The 15577-nt window shown below is 50.8% G+C and overlaps 5 protein-coding genes across 5 annotated transcripts; 1 reads left to right on the top strand and 4 right to left on the bottom strand.

Annotated features, from left to right (window-relative positions):
* Positions 1-320: 320 nt before the first annotated feature.
* Positions 321-6177, bottom strand: M436DRAFT_55037 (putative NF-X1 finger and helicase domain protein; the record flags this gene model as incomplete). The annotated part of the gene is made up of 3 exons (XM_013568660.1): positions 321-714; positions 768-4630; positions 4687-6177. The coding sequence occupies 3 exons, from the start codon at positions 6175-6177 to the stop codon at positions 321-323; spliced, it is 5748 nt and encodes a 1915-aa protein (XP_013424114.1).
* Positions 6178-7187: 1010 nt separating this feature from the next.
* Positions 7188-7870, bottom strand: M436DRAFT_84954 (profilin; the record flags this gene model as incomplete). The annotated part of the gene is made up of 5 exons (XM_013568727.1): positions 7188-7322; positions 7379-7522; positions 7637-7721; positions 7777-7792; positions 7858-7870. The coding sequence occupies 5 exons, from the start codon at positions 7868-7870 to the stop codon at positions 7188-7190; spliced, it is 393 nt and encodes a 130-aa protein (XP_013424181.1).
* A 1598-nt stretch (positions 7871-9468) lies between these two features.
* M436DRAFT_75667 (uncharacterized protein) lies at positions 9469-11920 on the bottom strand (the record flags this gene model as incomplete). Its single annotated transcript, XM_013568728.1, has 2 exons — positions 9469-9801; positions 9974-11920. 2 exons carry the CDS (start codon positions 11918-11920, stop codon positions 9469-9471), a joined length of 2280 nt encoding a protein of 759 aa, XP_013424182.1.
* Positions 11921-12381: 461 nt separating this feature from the next.
* M436DRAFT_54678 (uncharacterized protein) lies at positions 12382-13455 on the top strand (the record flags this gene model as incomplete). Its single annotated transcript, XM_013568599.1, has 1 exon — positions 12382-13455. The coding sequence occupies one exon, from the start codon at positions 12382-12384 to the stop codon at positions 13453-13455; it is 1074 nt and encodes a 357-aa protein (XP_013424053.1).
* Positions 13456-14286: 831 nt separating this feature from the next.
* Positions 14287-15264, bottom strand: M436DRAFT_54980 (Swi3-domain-containing protein; the record flags this gene model as incomplete). The annotated part of the gene is made up of 2 exons (XM_013568647.1): positions 14287-14971; positions 15023-15264. 2 exons carry the CDS (start codon positions 15262-15264, stop codon positions 14287-14289), a joined length of 927 nt encoding a protein of 308 aa, XP_013424101.1.
* Between the last annotated feature and the right edge of the window lie 313 nt (positions 15265-15577).

Consider the following 15577-nt stretch of genomic DNA (forward strand, 5'->3'; position numbering starts at 1 on the left):
TCACACTCTCTTCTGGATCGGGAGGTCGTAGGTTCGAATCCTACTCACGGTACTTGTTCCCTTTTTTTGAGTCGTTCTAGAAAGCATCGTGAGATCCAGGCGAGGATGCAGATATTCCTGGACGTCGAGAAGTATACTCACGCAGTTGTGATTACACGCGAGTAGATACAGATTAGTTTTGTCATTGACAACAGTGGTATTAGTGTAGCAAGTCGACGGATGAGTCCACAATGCATGGACAGAGCTATACTACATAGCCACCTCGAGTGCTACGATGATGTACTCACTCTCTTCTGCTGGTTCCTCACAGCTGCATGATTCTACAATCTCATGTTGCTAAAGCCAGTTTCCAGATCCCTAGCAATGGTCACACCTTCAGCGGCTTGATGATTGCGTCCACCGACTGGCTCATCACACTGAGGACATACCGACTCGACCATGGGACCACCACACTCACCTACGGTGAACGGATGACCGTTACGGCAACGATACCAATGCCCGGTGCCTCTGAACTCACGGGCCATTGCATTTACCACATCCTCCATCTCTTTGTTGGTGACTGGGCTGTAGAAGGTGCTCTCGCGCAGCATCTTTTCAACTGTTTCAATCTCGTGGGCGGCAGTGCGAGCTTGAGAATGTTCGGCGCAAAAGATGCGAGCTTGTTCGAGGCGTTGTTTGGCTTGGGAGCGAAGAGCGTTGGTTGCATTGACATTACTGTATGAGTGTTAGCTTATTCTGCATTCTGCCATTTGAGGTCTTGAACATACCTTCCTGCGTCGTCTTTCAAGCGCCATGAGACTTCCAGAGCAGCGAATTGTGCCCAAAAGATAAGAGCCTCGGCTTGTTGAAGATAGTGCTTTCCCTCCTCAGCAATCTTGAATAGAGCTTCGCAGTCTACACGATTCTTGACAAAGTCTACCGTAGTAGTCACACCGACAGGAAGGTCTTTGGATGAACGTACGGCGAGGACATCCGATAGGATTGTAAGATCACAACGGATCAATAGCGACGTGGCCAGAGAGTATGATCTAGTCTGCAAAATCACGCTTTCGTCGAAGGTGAAGTCTTCTGCGGTACGCTGATTCAGACGAGCGTGGCGGACCAGTGTCTGTACACGCTTGAATGGTTGCTCCTTGCTGCCAACAAGACCCTTGAAATTGTCGATCTGGTTTCTTAGATGGACGATGGCTCCATATCTACGTTTCGACATGCCACTCCTGATGACGTGAATTTGTTTGTCTCGAGACTCGGCCAGATGGAGGTTTGCTTGGGTCGGCACTGCCTCTGCCAGAGTTTGCTGCAGATTCTTCTGTGCATGGATGAAGAGTCCATAGAACATGACATAGTCTTTGTTCGACCGAGTAATAAACTTTAGCGTACTCTGGATGAGGAGAGCACGACGAACAACTCTGCCATATCTCGGGATCTCGCGCAGAGAACGGCGGCAGTCCGGGCAGATGATCCGAGTCTTATCAACGTCAAGACCACCATCAGGAGCTTTCAGAGCAGTCGGCATGCCATTCGCATCCAGAACGTAATGGTCGCCAAGACTGAGATGGCCATCCATTGTCGTGATGGTGTAGAAGTGACCGCAGGTTGGGAAGATGCAAGGGTCCTCGTCCAAATCAATGTCGCTGTACTGGCTCATCATGATCAGGTCCACCACGCGAGACTTGGTATCTTCATCAGCACACTCCTGACAAAAACGGACTTCCGGACAAGGTGCACCACAGACGCTTGGACGTTGATGACCGTACTTGAGAGTATCCGTACACCGCTGAGAGCAGGGAACCCAGTCGCATGGAGCTCCACAGGGCATACTGCACTCACTGTGAGGGCAGCAAGAAGAACACTTCTCGTTGGCACATGGAGCGCATGGCTCAGAGCATGAGCGACCGCATCGAGAATGCTCGCACTTGACTTCGCATGGCTGGTCGCAGAGACCACAGTCAGACCCATCATGGCAGGACTCTTTGCAGCTGTGAGAGCAGTTCAGGAAGTCGCGGCCGCATGGTTGACGGCAAGAACCATGGCCAGTTTCGACGATACGGCACTCGACTCTCTTCTTGCAGTCCTTGCAGAACTTTTTGCATACATGGCCACATACCAGTGTCTCACCGCACTCTTCTAAGCACAAGTACTTGTCGCTGTTCACATCCTGACAGCACTCGACTTGAACTTGATGTCCACATCCAGGAACCGTGCGGGTGACAGTTTCATGACAAACGATCTGATCTTGTTTATAGTAAAGCCAGCATGGAAGAGATGTCTCGACGTGACCGCAAGGTAGCTGAACAGTGATATCCTTGACGATTGCCATACATTTTGATGGGCAAACCTCACCGCATTTGTTAGGGCATGAATGTGAGCAGGAGTTGTTTCCTAATTGCCTAGGACACGGCTCAAGACATTTGACAGCATCGTGAAGGACTTGTGAGTGACATGAGCTGTCGCAGGCATGACCGCAAAGCAGGCGTTGAGTGCATGGAAGGGCGCAACCACCATCGGGCGCGAGTCGAACAAAGTCATCAGGTACGGTGACTTGCATGATGTCGTCTGGGTGTCTCTCACACGCCAATTCCAGTAGTTCCCCAACGCAGTCGTTCATCTGGAGAAGCTCAAGGACTTTTGTCCACATAGGAACGTGCTGAGTCGTTGAACAGTTACCAATAATGTACATACCGTTCTTAGCACGAGAAAGAAGGACATTTATGCGATTCGAAGTGCGTAAAAAGCCACATGAGTGCCGATCATTGCTTCTCACGAGTGATATCACAACGACTTCAGCTTCTTCGCCTTGGAAATTGTCGACCGTAGCAAGACGAACAGCTGAGGCCATCGAACCTTTCTGAACACCTGGCGCAGGTGGTGCTCTTGATTGCGCGGCATCATCCAGACCTGCATCTTCCAAGACCTTGATGTCGCGGTCATCTAGTACAACCTCAAAAGCACTCTGCATACGATGCTGCAGCTTCTTGAGTTGACCGACATATGGAGTGAGAACAGCGATTGACCCAGACTTGTATACTCCTTGCTTGATCAGGTGAGATACAAGGGCAGTCGTCATTTCCACTTCGTAATCGTTGGAATGTGAAGTAGAATGCACATCGTTGTGTGTTTCGGGTTGTTGATGATCGAGCCAGAACAATCGCTTCTTCAACCCCGCGACCTGAGGGTGCTCTAGGGTCGACGGCGCATCAGCAAGTTCAGGATACAGAGTGCTGCGAACCAACTCGGCGATCTCGGGGTGCATACGCCTCTGGGTGTCCAGACGACTGAAGGGAAGACGGACACCTCCAGCAGTCGCAGTAACCAGTCTTTCGAACAGAGAAGTATCAAGGGCATATTGCTGACCTCTGACACTTTCTTGCGAGAGTCCATAGCATGAGACATGTGGACGCAACTGCAGGTGATCGCCGATGAGGATTGCGTGTTCAATGGACGGCAGTAAAGCAGTTAGTAGATGAGCTTCAAGCACTTCGCCAGCCTCTTCGCACAAAAGTATCTTTGAAGGAAGCTTGCGCAGTAATTCCAGGTTGCGAGCAAGCCCAGAAGTAGTGACTCCAATGACATTTGCTTCGCTCAATGCACGAAGGTCGGTTTCGTTCTTGATGGCGTCAAGTCCCAAGGTAAAATCCTCGACATTGTCAACAAGAGAACTCAGGATCGGCTTCTGAGCCATACGAAGCCAGTAGTCATGCAACAGGCCACGTTCGCTGTTCGAGAGGTCGTACAAACTAGTAGTCTTGACGATCATGTTGAGCGCCCGGCTACCTTTGAGATGTTTGCCTCCACGCAGCCATTTCTTGTAACGTTGGCCTTTCTTGCCGTGCTGCACTGCCTGCCATCCGTCTTCGTCACGATCGGCGCCAAACAGTTGAACATAGTGGTGGCGGTTTCTTTGAGCCAGATACTCTTTGATGTTGTTCGTATCTTGTCTAAGATCGTCCAGACATTGCACGATGGCTTTTGTATCTTCGTCCATATGACTCCTCGTTCTTCCATATTCGGAGTTCTCGGCCCTTGTCCGCTCAACCTTTGCCGCAACGATTTTCAGATTGACACTGGCTAACCGCTCCGATCTTGAGTTGCCGCCTATTCTGACAATCTGGCCGATGCCCTGATCGAGTAGATGTTCAAGAGACTGGTCTAGAGCGTGGTTCGTGAAAGTGACGACCAAGATAGGACCGAGCTTAGCTGCTTTCTTGTTGCTCACCAGAGTCTTCATCAAGGCAACACCGGTATAACTTTTGCCCGTGCCAGGAGGTCCCTGAATCAGTGCGAACGACCTTGAGAGCGAGTTGAGTAGTGCAGAGGCTTGCGTCTCGTCCAGAGTAGACGCTTCTTGTAGGTCCTTGATGTCTGATTGTTTGAGACTTGATGGATCAAACGAAAAGTCTCCGCTCTGAACCACGCTTCTCAAGTTGAAGCGAAATCCAGCTCTCTGTGTGTAAGTCGGAGGTGGAATGACGGCAGTCTCTTCTCCACTACCTTGTGAAGGAGCAAGGAAGTCTGAGAATGGTAATTCACCACTCTTAAAGATGGTCTTCAGTGCGGTCAAAGTGGGCATGAATGCAGGGAGGAGTACTCCAGGAAACTCGACCAACGAACGACCACCTTGAAATTCCTTCTGTGAGAAGACACCTGAATGGAGAACTTGGTCAGCACTATTTATCAAAGTCTAACGGGCTCGAGGGACATACCAAGAATGTTTGCCACGCTTTCTGCATTCATCTCACTAGGGCGTGCGATTACACGAATGCGGTCGTCGGCGTGTGAAACAATGTTTTGGTGTGGGTCAGGGCCTTTTGCCTTGTCTTTTCCAGATCTCTTCCATGGGTCGTGTGGAAAGCAAATGCTGCAGAAGACGAACACCTGAGTGGAGCTGATGAGACAAATGAGAGCATCGCCGTCCAATCTCTTTGAATGTGCCCACCAGTCCTGACGTTGCTTCTTTGACTTTGATCTGAGCTCCGGTGGCTGATCAAAGCTGATGACAAACCCCAAGCCTCTGAGGGAGTCGAACTTAGGCAATTCGACAAGGACGTTTCGGTAGGTGTGTTTTCGAAGTGTTGACTCGCCGTGCCGAGGTTCCATTCCTTGGAGAGCTTCAAGCTCGACACAAGCGCTGTCACGCAGCTGGCCGATAGTATCTTCGCGTAGCAATCTGGAATGGCGATCAAGAAGGCCTTCAACACCTCTCATGTGCCAGGTGGAAGGGTCTTGTGAGGGAAGGTACTCTGCGTGAGTACTTTGGATCTCCTCTGAAGTTGGCATAATCTGGATGTCGTGAATCGAATCGAAGTCGTTGTTATGGCGAGGTCGTCCATTAGCAAGTCTTCCAGGAAGACTTCGTGTGAGAGAGAAAACTGGCCTCGATGCCATGCCTTTGTCTTGGATGACTGAGTCCATGTTGGGAATGGCTGCACCGATTCCTAAACGCTTGTTGATGCTGTCTAGATGCTTTGTGGCCTGGTAGCGAAGCGCATCTGCATCTGGATCAGATTGAGGCGCCAGCATGGCCGCCAGGGTGGTTGCATATGTTGAAAAACATGGAGTGACCTTTGCCGTGCTGTTAAACTCTACACCTTTCATAAGCACCGCAAGAGTTGCTTTGAGCGAGGTGAAAAACTTGAGGTCGGATCTGGCCGACAATGTGCTGAGGGCACGAACGACTGCGGCGAACAAGAGCTCGCTCCTGCTACCTCCAACGCCATAGATGTACTGGCAGATCTCGCCAAGGTGGCGCTCGAGAAGAGGTGAGGACATGACGCGTTCATCGGAAAGCACACAGAAGAAGGGAACAACGCGGGTGTCGAAAGTGTGCATCAGAGCCTTGTCTGACATTCGTGCGAAATCCTGATTAACGATTTCGAGGACCTTCTCTAGACCGCGGTCGGTTGCGAGACTCTTGATGACTTCTTGACGGCAGGAATCGTCAATCTGCACCAGGCGCGATGCTTGACCGAGGAAGTTTCCTAAGCCGAAGCCAAGCGAGGATCGTTGGAAAACTTGGTCCTTCCATTTCTTGAGCTCAGGAGAGACAGCATCGTCATCTCCTCTGGGGCCTTTGGGTGTGTTGCGTACTGTGAGGTCATGAGAAAAACGGCAATGTGCACCACTGTTGCATTTGCCTTTTTGAAAGTCAAAGCAGATGCCTGCCTCTCTACGCTGCATGATGGATCTGACAGGCGTATGTCATGCGCGGTGAGCTTTTCGATAAGGGTGGTATGGAGATGGAGGCGGGTGGGGAGGGAGGTGGAGAGAACGAATAATTAGGTGAAGTCGCAGAAGCGCAAACAGGAGAAGAAGAAGAAGAAAGTCAACAAAGATCACTTAGGTGTTGCAAGACACGACTGCGTGTTTCTGAACGACGGAAAGTGAAAGCAACACATGCGTGAAGTTCTGCAGCTTTCCGTCGATCAACTCTTTCACTTGCTTTTGGAACAACTCGCTATTGGCTGTCGATGGCCACAGTGTTTTCCAGAAATGGCAGTGTCTCATCAGAGATGTGCTGGACTCTCAACTTCCACACATGTGCTCTGCAGGCTCAGGCCCAATGAATCCCGAACCGAATCTCAACCCACTTGTTTGCTTCCGTGCACCGGAATGTTCGACAGATATCTGCATGGCAAGCGAGCATCGTTAGTGCTGGAATGATTCGTGTAGTGGATGATACGAGAAGCCATATCTTTGCAGCCCGGATGTGGCCTATGATGGTTTGTGATGATTTACGAGACATTGTTGATGCATTCACCTGCTCCTAGATCTATTGCAGAGGGTAGGTGCTCATGCAGGGCAGGCACGGGGGGGCAGCGGCTGTTGTCCAAGGCGGTGAACAATCGGCAGAATTCTTGCTTGCCTATCATCTGGCATCATTATCATAGGCAACCAAAATCACGGGTGATGCATCTGACTTTGCACTCTGACAAATCTGGTTGTGGTACTACTAGAGATGTAGAAATGAGATAAACAAAAAAGTAGATATATTCGCTATGCACAAGTCTTGGATTGGTGTAACAGTATTGCTGTTGTTGTTTTTTGGTTGGAATGATCACCCAATGTTTTCCTCTGCACCCTGCACAGACAAGGAAAAGACAGGGAGTCAAGCCTCAAATCTCAACGTCAAGGAGATTAGACAAAAGGACATGGACATGCTAGAGAAGATGCGGATTGAGGCATCATCTCTAGTAGCCGACGCTTATCAGGTAGTCGGCGAGTTGCTCGACGGTGTTGGCGGCAACACCAGGTTGGACGTGCTCGGGGTAGTGGGTGACGAGGAGAGCTTGCTTGGTTTTGACGATGATCAGACCTTCCTTACCCTGGCTGGTTGTCAGCTCACTGATGTGCGGGAGTAAAGTTGTGTATCGAGCCGCACCTTCTTTCCGTACAAGCTTCTGTCATCGGCCTTGAGGACAATGAACTTCTCGCCAGCAACGTGGAGACCGGTGCTCTGGACCTTCTTGACGTCGCCGGTGTCCTTGAATGCAGAGACGACCTCGGCCATTTCTTGAGGCGAAACCTAGAAGGCACAGTATCAGTCCATGCTCTTTCTTCAACTGATCCCGACCACTGATGCCCATAACGCAGCTCTTTCTTGAATCGTTGTTCAGCGATAGATGATGGGGAAACGCACAGTGAAGCCAGCGGAAGTGGCCCAGACGCTGTTGCCCTCGCTGTTGAAGATGGCGGCCTTGTCAATGTTGCCAGTGCCGATGAGGCTGGTGGTATGTTGTCAGTGATGGTCCTGCGGATAGTAACAGTTGCGGGGTGTACCTCTGGTCGACGTATGCTGTAGTTCCAAAAGTCAGCCGACAAGCTCGCCATCAGCCTGCGGAAAGAGCGGAAAGGGCTTACCTTGCCACGACATTCTTGCGGATGTGAAGATGTGTGTGTAGGGTTGGAGGCGGAGGAGTGGGTTGCGCGAGAGTCGTGGAGGTTTTGGAGATGGAAATTCTTGAGTGGTTTGTGTCCAAGATGGCCTTGTCTCCTGGAATAGATTGTTGATGTTGAGCGCCAAGAACGAGGGCGGTGACGGAAGGCGGGGCACACCCCGCCAATCACTGAGCATAAACCCTTCTCCCATCTTCATCCTCTTTGGACTGCCATCCTATATTGCTCCTTTTTCTGCTAGCTTTTCTACTATATTGCTGTAACCTGATATTCTCCATCCTCTTCAGACACTTGCATAAAGCAAGCTATCCAATGAGAAAAGACCCTCTGTGTCGCTTGCGCAACACAGAAGGGGAGGATCAAGAACTCTGCTAATCGAATTACAGTCCGCAGACATCCAACTCGTAGCACTTCTGAATTCTTGTCCATGTCTCTCATAGAAACATCAATTCAATCCCACTTGCCCGCTGTATATGTCTGCAATCCTGTTAGCCTGTTTGGTGCCACTCTGGCAACTCTGCTTCGAGGTTAGTCTACCAGGCACCGCAAATAAGTAAAGTACAAGGGGAATGCTCGACAATTGTCGCTGTGAATGTGTAGAATGAGAAGCTATCGTTACAAGGCCATGAGTGATGGGGTATCATGGCAATTCCGAAGGTGCGCCACTCCATATGCAATATCCCTGCAGAAAGTAATATGTACGTGAAAGGTTGCCGATAGCGAATAAAATCGTGTCGTCGGAAGAATGACAAAGCGATCATACCAGTCAGAAGGTTGTATCAAGAGAGTGACCATCCCGATTTGTGGTCCATCGACGAACAGCTAGTTGTGCTTCTTCTTGGACTTCGGTTTCGGGTTGGTGTTCTTGCCGTGTTTTGCCGTAAGTTGCTTGAACAAAGCCTTGTCCATCCTATCGGGTAGGCCGTTCACACCAGGATGGTTCTTCTTAAAACTCTTTGCACGATCTCTCTCCTCGTGGATCTTCTGCCCCTCGCTCTTGCCGTCAGGTCCTGGAGCACTAGCTGTGGCATCAGACGGCTTGTGTTTCTTCTCAGCAGGTCCTGAAACACCGGCTGTTGCATCAGACTTCTTCCTCTTTGCGGCAGGTCCTGGAACACTAGCTGTTGCGTCAGATGACTTCTTCCTCTTTCCAGCGGCCCCTGCTGGGCCCGACAAAGCTGATGTCTTCTTCTCGTTGTCTTTGTCCATCTCTTGGCTCTTGCTTGGTTGCGAATCGATATCTGCAGGCCTAGGGTCATCATACTCCGTGTGCAGGGGTGCACGCCTGTAACCAGTCAGCTATCGTCAAAAGATTCGTACATCGATGTTGCCGACTTGTTCTCGTTGTCGTTATTCATCTTTTGTTTCTTGCTTGACTTCGAATCACCATCTGCGGGCCTTTTGCCCTGTTTTGGCTGATTGTTCTGGTTTCCTTGGTTTCCAGGAGGTGGATTTCCTGGATTACCTTGATGACCATTGCCATGACCATTTCCACCTTGGTTGTTGTTGTGGCCGTTGCCACGCGGGAAGTTACTGCCACTGACATTGCCGTTTCTGATGCCGCTGACATTACCGTTATTGATATGTTCTGGATCTTGAGTGCACAGCAGCATACCTTGCCATATTCTGCTGCCATACAGCTCTCAGACGGGAACGCTGAGCTTCAAAGAGGGCATAGTTGCCACCCCATACACGTTCGAGGATACTAATAACATCGCCATTCTCCTTATGGGTGTCTTCAGCATCTGACATGCAGATGTTGAGCTCTCTGAAAGCGTCGGCAAATCTCTCGAAGATCTTGATGACTGAACTAGAGCCTCCAGAGATGTCGTTGGAGTAGTTGTTAGGATCGATGATAAGCAGTCTATCCTGCTTGGATGGTTGGCCCTTGGTATTTCTCCACGATTTCTGACAAGAGTTAGCTTGAGTTCAGAGAAGACATGTCACGTATCGGATAGCTCAAAGAGAGAGATCCAATCACCCGTAGCCGTCACAAGCACTCGACGACGCTGCTTCGAGCAGATATGCTCAAAAACAGCAAAGTCTCAACTGTGCGTCATATCATAGCATCAATGCTTACCTTTGTGACGATGTTCCAAGGTTCCATCTGGATACCATGCTTCTGAACATCAAAGTCTCTACCATAATACACGAAGAAGTTCATCAGAACTGTGTCCAGACTTTGCATAGGGTCCCAGTCTGCTCCATTGCGATCCTCAAGAACGCGGAGTACAGTGATGGTCAGGCAAATAACCGAATAACCACCAAGACCGCCGCTGAATACCTCGGAGAAATCTCTCATGACGAGGAACTGCTTGATCAGGGCTACAATGATGGGCATGGCGGGATACTTCTCTTTCCAGACCTGGAAGGTGTTGTTGGCGAGAAGTCCACTATCATTCTCAAACGAAACATCAACCCTCAAACCAGTCACTTTCTCGACAAACTTGACGAGAGGCACTCTGGAGTTTGCGATGATAGTCACTGACGACTCAATGGCAATGCCGGCTCTTTTGAGGCAGTTGGCAAACTTGTACATCCAATTCTTAGTTGGCTGGGGGTTGGCAAAGCCGCCGTTCAGGAAACGAGTTGAGCATGCGACGAGGTCCATGTCGGCAGTCGGTAGATAGAGACCAGAGGCGAAGGAACCAAAGGCACGAACGTTCAGATCAGGGAATTGTCTTCTGACTGCGCTCTCGATACGCTTGATCAGATCCTCGCGAACCTGATGTTCGAAGTCACGAGGCTTGACGTAACTGTAGAAGTCAAGAATCTCGTTGTGGAGCCAATGTTCAGCACGAGAGCCTTGCAGTTTGTTGGCAAACCACGGAGCGGGATCAGTACCTTCGGGGGCCCTCCACTCCTCAATAGTATCGCCAAGTGCCACGTCATCGCGACGCTTGCGTTTCTTGTTCTCCTTGCGAAGCGGAGCTACGGCATCCTTGGCTTCTTGTCTCTGAAGTCCGGTATGGTATTGGCTGCGACCTGACGGGTCACCATGAACATCTGCTGGCGGAGGCCAGACATCGAGACGAGGTAGAGGAACAGGCGCTGACATATTGACACCCTTCGATTCCTCGACAACAGGAGGTGGAGGAAGGTTGCGATCAGGATGGAGGTGATCTAGATGACTGAAGGAAGGCTTGTGAGGAAGCGAAGGCTCGCCCCTGACAGAACCAGAGAGTGAGACACCACCATCGTCTTCGCTGTTGTTCTGGGCAAAGCCGTCATCAAAGTTCAGCGAGATGAAGTCCTCACCCTCGGCAGCCGTGGCGGCAGGCTTTGCAGCCTCGACCTTTGCCTTGCGGATGAGCTTGACAACGTCCTTTTTCTTGGCGTCGGACTCGCCAGGCGGAGGCAGCACAGTGTAAGGGTCGGGATTTGACCACTTGGGCTTGGCCTGTTCGGACTCGGGGCTCTTACTCTTGATGCGAGCGCGTTTGGCTCTGGGGTGCTCTTCCTCGGAGTCATCATCGGAGTGGCTTGCACGGTTGGAGAACGAAGGCTGAGCGGACGCGTCAGTGGGATGTTGGACATCAGTCTCGAGATCCATAACGCTGTCGTCATCGTCAATATCGCTGTCGGAGAGATCATCAAGGACCTTGAAGCGGGACTCTCTGCTTTCGTTCATGCCCTCCAACTGATCGGGAGTGGGTTCGCGCTGGTGTCGCATCAGATCGCGTTCGTGAGCAGGCTTGGGTCCGAATCTACGAGGGCCACCGCGGCCGCGGCCGTTACGCTGAGCATTGCGACGCGAGTCTCTAGGAGGGGGTCTTCTGGCGCCTGGGTAATTGTTTGAGGGCGCGAACGACGGCGCATTGTTGCCGGCTGAGAAGTTGAAACCGTCTCTTCTGGGTCCGGGGCGGTAGTTGTCACCGGAGGGGCGGGCAGCAGCGGCACCGCGGAATTGGAACATGTCGCGAGGACCAGACGGCGGCGGAGGCACGTCGTGATATGACGGAGGAGGTGGACGATCGCGTTGAGGATACGTCCGTTGGTTTCTTGACGATGGCTCGTAGTGGTCCATCTTTGCGTGCGTGTCTGACGACGTTGTCGTTGAAAGAAGTGGGCGCAAAGAAGGAAGTTACGCCTTCACTTGCTTCGGAGTTTGCGCGAATTCGAGGAAACAGCGACCCTCGAAATCATGCGCGTCACGTCATTGGGCGGTTTGCCGAGACCCTGACAATGTTGAAACCCCCCCTCCCTCACGCCTCGCCGAACGTCTACCACTTCTCTCGAGTCAAGGTGAACTTGTCATAAAGATTGATTGTCTTCGAAGTTCTGATCTGTGAGTGCCGGATTGCCCTGCATCACATGTTTGTCTGGTAAGTACCTAGGGCTTTTACGGGCCTCGGTACTCCCTATCATGCTTCTTCACGCGATTGCTGCCTATCAACTTCACGCGTCTTGACTGTGATATATCTCACGCGATCCCATTCCTCCAAGTAACATTCCACAGCGACAGTACAGCTTTCGTCACTCATCGACATGAGTACCACTCGAGACGTAAAGGCCAAGTGCCTCTGCGGCCATTATCAATTGTCCCTTGCAGTCCCCAAAGATCAACTTCCCCTTGCGGCCTCCGTATGTCATTGCGATAGCTGTCGTCACGCCTTGGGATCGTTGTATGCTTGCGTAGCCTATGTGCCCGAGAGTTGCCTCGAGGCCGTGCAACAGTCCCTTCCCAAATTGAAGGCTAGTCAATGGTCAAGTCGCAGAACAACATACTTCTGCCCTACTTGTGGCAGCACCATTGTCGACATTATTGATGGCCGAGTCACTATCCACACAGGAGCCCTCGATCAGTTTGACGACACGGTACAGATTCAACGTCAGATATTCGTCAAGGACACCCAGGATGGTGGCTTCAGTCACTGGCTCAAAGACTTGCCGATCAAGACACATGCTACTTTGTCCGACAGGTTACCTGCGGATTGGCTCCAAACGGGTCACCAACCAGCAGCCTACCCATCCGATCGACTGCATGCCCACTGTCTTTGCAGCGGTGTAGATTTCTGGATCTCTCGTCCACTTACATCCTCTGCCAATCCCGACAACCCCAAGTCAGATGTGCGCCAGCACAATTTTGACCGTGGAGACTACGATGTCAACAACCCTTGGTGGCTGTGCGCAAACCGGACCAAATTCTTCACCGAGGTGTGCCTCTGCAACTCCTGCCGTCTGTCAAGCAGCTGTGACTTTCTTCCATGGACCTATATCCCAACCACAGACATCTCTCTTGCTGCCGACGGCAGTTTGCCATTTTCTCGCGACTTTGGCACGCTCAAAGAATATCACTCGTCTGACGAAGCGTCAAGATACTTCTGTGGTCAGTGTGGTGCAACGATCTTCTACATCAGAGAGGAAAGACCCGGTATCGTGAACGTGGCTGTGGGATTGCTTGATGCAGCTGAGGGATCTCTGGCACAGAGCTGGCTAGAATGGAGGACTGATGGTCTCGATTTCAAGGAAGACAGCGTCGGTCGTGCTGCCACTTTGGTCAACAACGTCGAAGGGGCATTGCAAAAATGGGGTCGGGAGGCATCAACTTCAAGCTCATAGAAACTCTGATGCCATGACAACAAAAGATATCTACGAATGAGCCATTGAAATGATTGGGATGACTCCAGTAGTCAACAACGGGAAAAGAAATCCATCACTCGACATTTTGTAAATCCTCGTGCGATAACACCAGATCTTGCTACCAATTGTCAAAAAAGTATGTCGCAGCCGTGAATCGAACACGGGGCTCGTGCATGGCAAGCACGAATTTTACCACTAAACCACTGCGACGTGGAGTAATCGACAATCACGTGATGCTCTACCATGTATTGATTATGGATATATCACGCAGTATCTGCGTATCGTAGCCTAGTCGTGGAAATGATTCAAGACAAGATCCGATATCCTGAGGATTGGAAGAACGTAGCAGCAGATACACTCCCATATCTATTGTATGCTTATAGCTCTCATAAACGAGACTTTGTGCGACGGCTATCTATAGCCAGTCAAGCTTGTGTGTTCTTCGTGGGTTTGAGTACAGATGTCAAAAGTGAGCCGTTTCAAACCTCGAAATCGATATATCTCGATCAACAACTATGATAATGCCCAACGAGGATGGAACACTAATGAAGTATAGCTTCAGGCTACCCATCACTGTTTAGACGACGAAAATGATACGGTGTTGGGCGGTACATATCACATTATATCTTTCAATCTGTTGTCGGGCCCTCGACCCTGTCTCTAAGCCGGTTTTGAGAGATGAGATCGAAATGGTACAGAATGCATGTATCGATCAAGGGGGCTATGAATAAACATATGGCAGCAGAGGGAGCATAGCGGAACAAGGCTGTGGAGCAGTGTACCAAAGCAAAAGATATCATTACAGTCAGACTACCAATCCATACCAGCCATTGCCTCTTCATCATCGTCAAATTCGTCATGGGCTATTGGAGCAGCCTTGGTAGCTGTGGCTGATGAGACTGGGCCACCGAACAAACTCTTTGGTGCACTGTCGTCCATTGCGTCCTCGGCCATGAGAGCATTCAACTCGTCCTCATCTGGCTCTTGATCTTCTGCAGGTTGTTTAGAAGCGGCTGGTGCAGGTGCAGAGGCAACTTCGCTCTCGGCCAACAGTTCATCCAGCTCATCCTCGTCAGGCTCTTCCTCGCCAAATGGGTTGTGGTTGTTTCTCGCTTGTGCTCCTTCGCTTTGTTGTGTTTCCACCCTTGGTTCAACGTTGCTGGGCTGTTCTTCAGTGTTGCTAGCACCAGTGTCTTCTGGTACAGCGTTTTCGGTTGGAATGACAAAACCGTCTTCGTCATCATCGCGCGGTGGCTTTGGTTTGCCTTCTTGGATCCATTCTCTTCGCATCATCTGCATGCGTTTCTTGTGACCGAGTTTTTCAATCATGGACACGCCGTCCATGAACTTTGCTTTGGGGAAGAGATCATCGAGCCATAGTTGATATGTGTTGAGAAGGCGTGCCATGTCCGAGAACTCATGGCCTTTGCCCTTGATGATGAGACGATCCTTGGCGATCTTGCGAAGTTTGGGAATGCCTTGTTGCGATAGAAGGCTGTGGAAGGGTCAGTGGTCAAGCTCGAACGTGTTGTAGCTGGGTACGCACCGTTCTTCATCTAATTTGGCGACGGGCTTGCGCTTCTTTGTCACCTTGACTTCCTCATCAATGTTCTCGGGCACATCATGTTGCCGTCGATTGGTATCGTTGTTATTCGCGTCGTCTTGAGCACTCCAATTCTGGGCTGGCTGATTGAAGGTTGCATCGATGCCGGCATCGTAGTTGAAGATGTCGTCCAGGTCGTCACGTTCGACAGTAGGCTGGACGTCTGGTCTTACTGCACCCGGCATATCTGGACACTCTTGGACTTGGCTCAATTGAAGAGCTGGATGTTGATGTCTCCCAAGACAGCATGCACGGAGATTGTGGAAGACGCGACTGAGCGCGTTTCGCGCCAAATTGGCTGAGCCGATGGGTGATGCCGTGCGGCCAAAAGTCGTGGCCAACGATGCGCCAGCAAACTTCCGTCGCTCAGAGAGGCTATTGATGAGTGCGACAATAGCAATACTCCTCTCAACAACACCGCTGGACTAGGTTTGCTACTTACTCTGAATCTACCCTGGAAGAGCGCTCGAGTCCGAGGCACCACACATTACAACATCA

Source organism: Aureobasidium namibiae (genome assembly GCF_000721765.1).
Source record: "Aureobasidium namibiae CBS 147.97 unplaced genomic scaffold scaffold_18, whole genome shotgun sequence".
NCBI classification, from domain to species: Eukaryota; Fungi; Ascomycota; class Dothideomycetes; order Dothideales; family Saccotheciaceae; genus Aureobasidium; species Aureobasidium namibiae.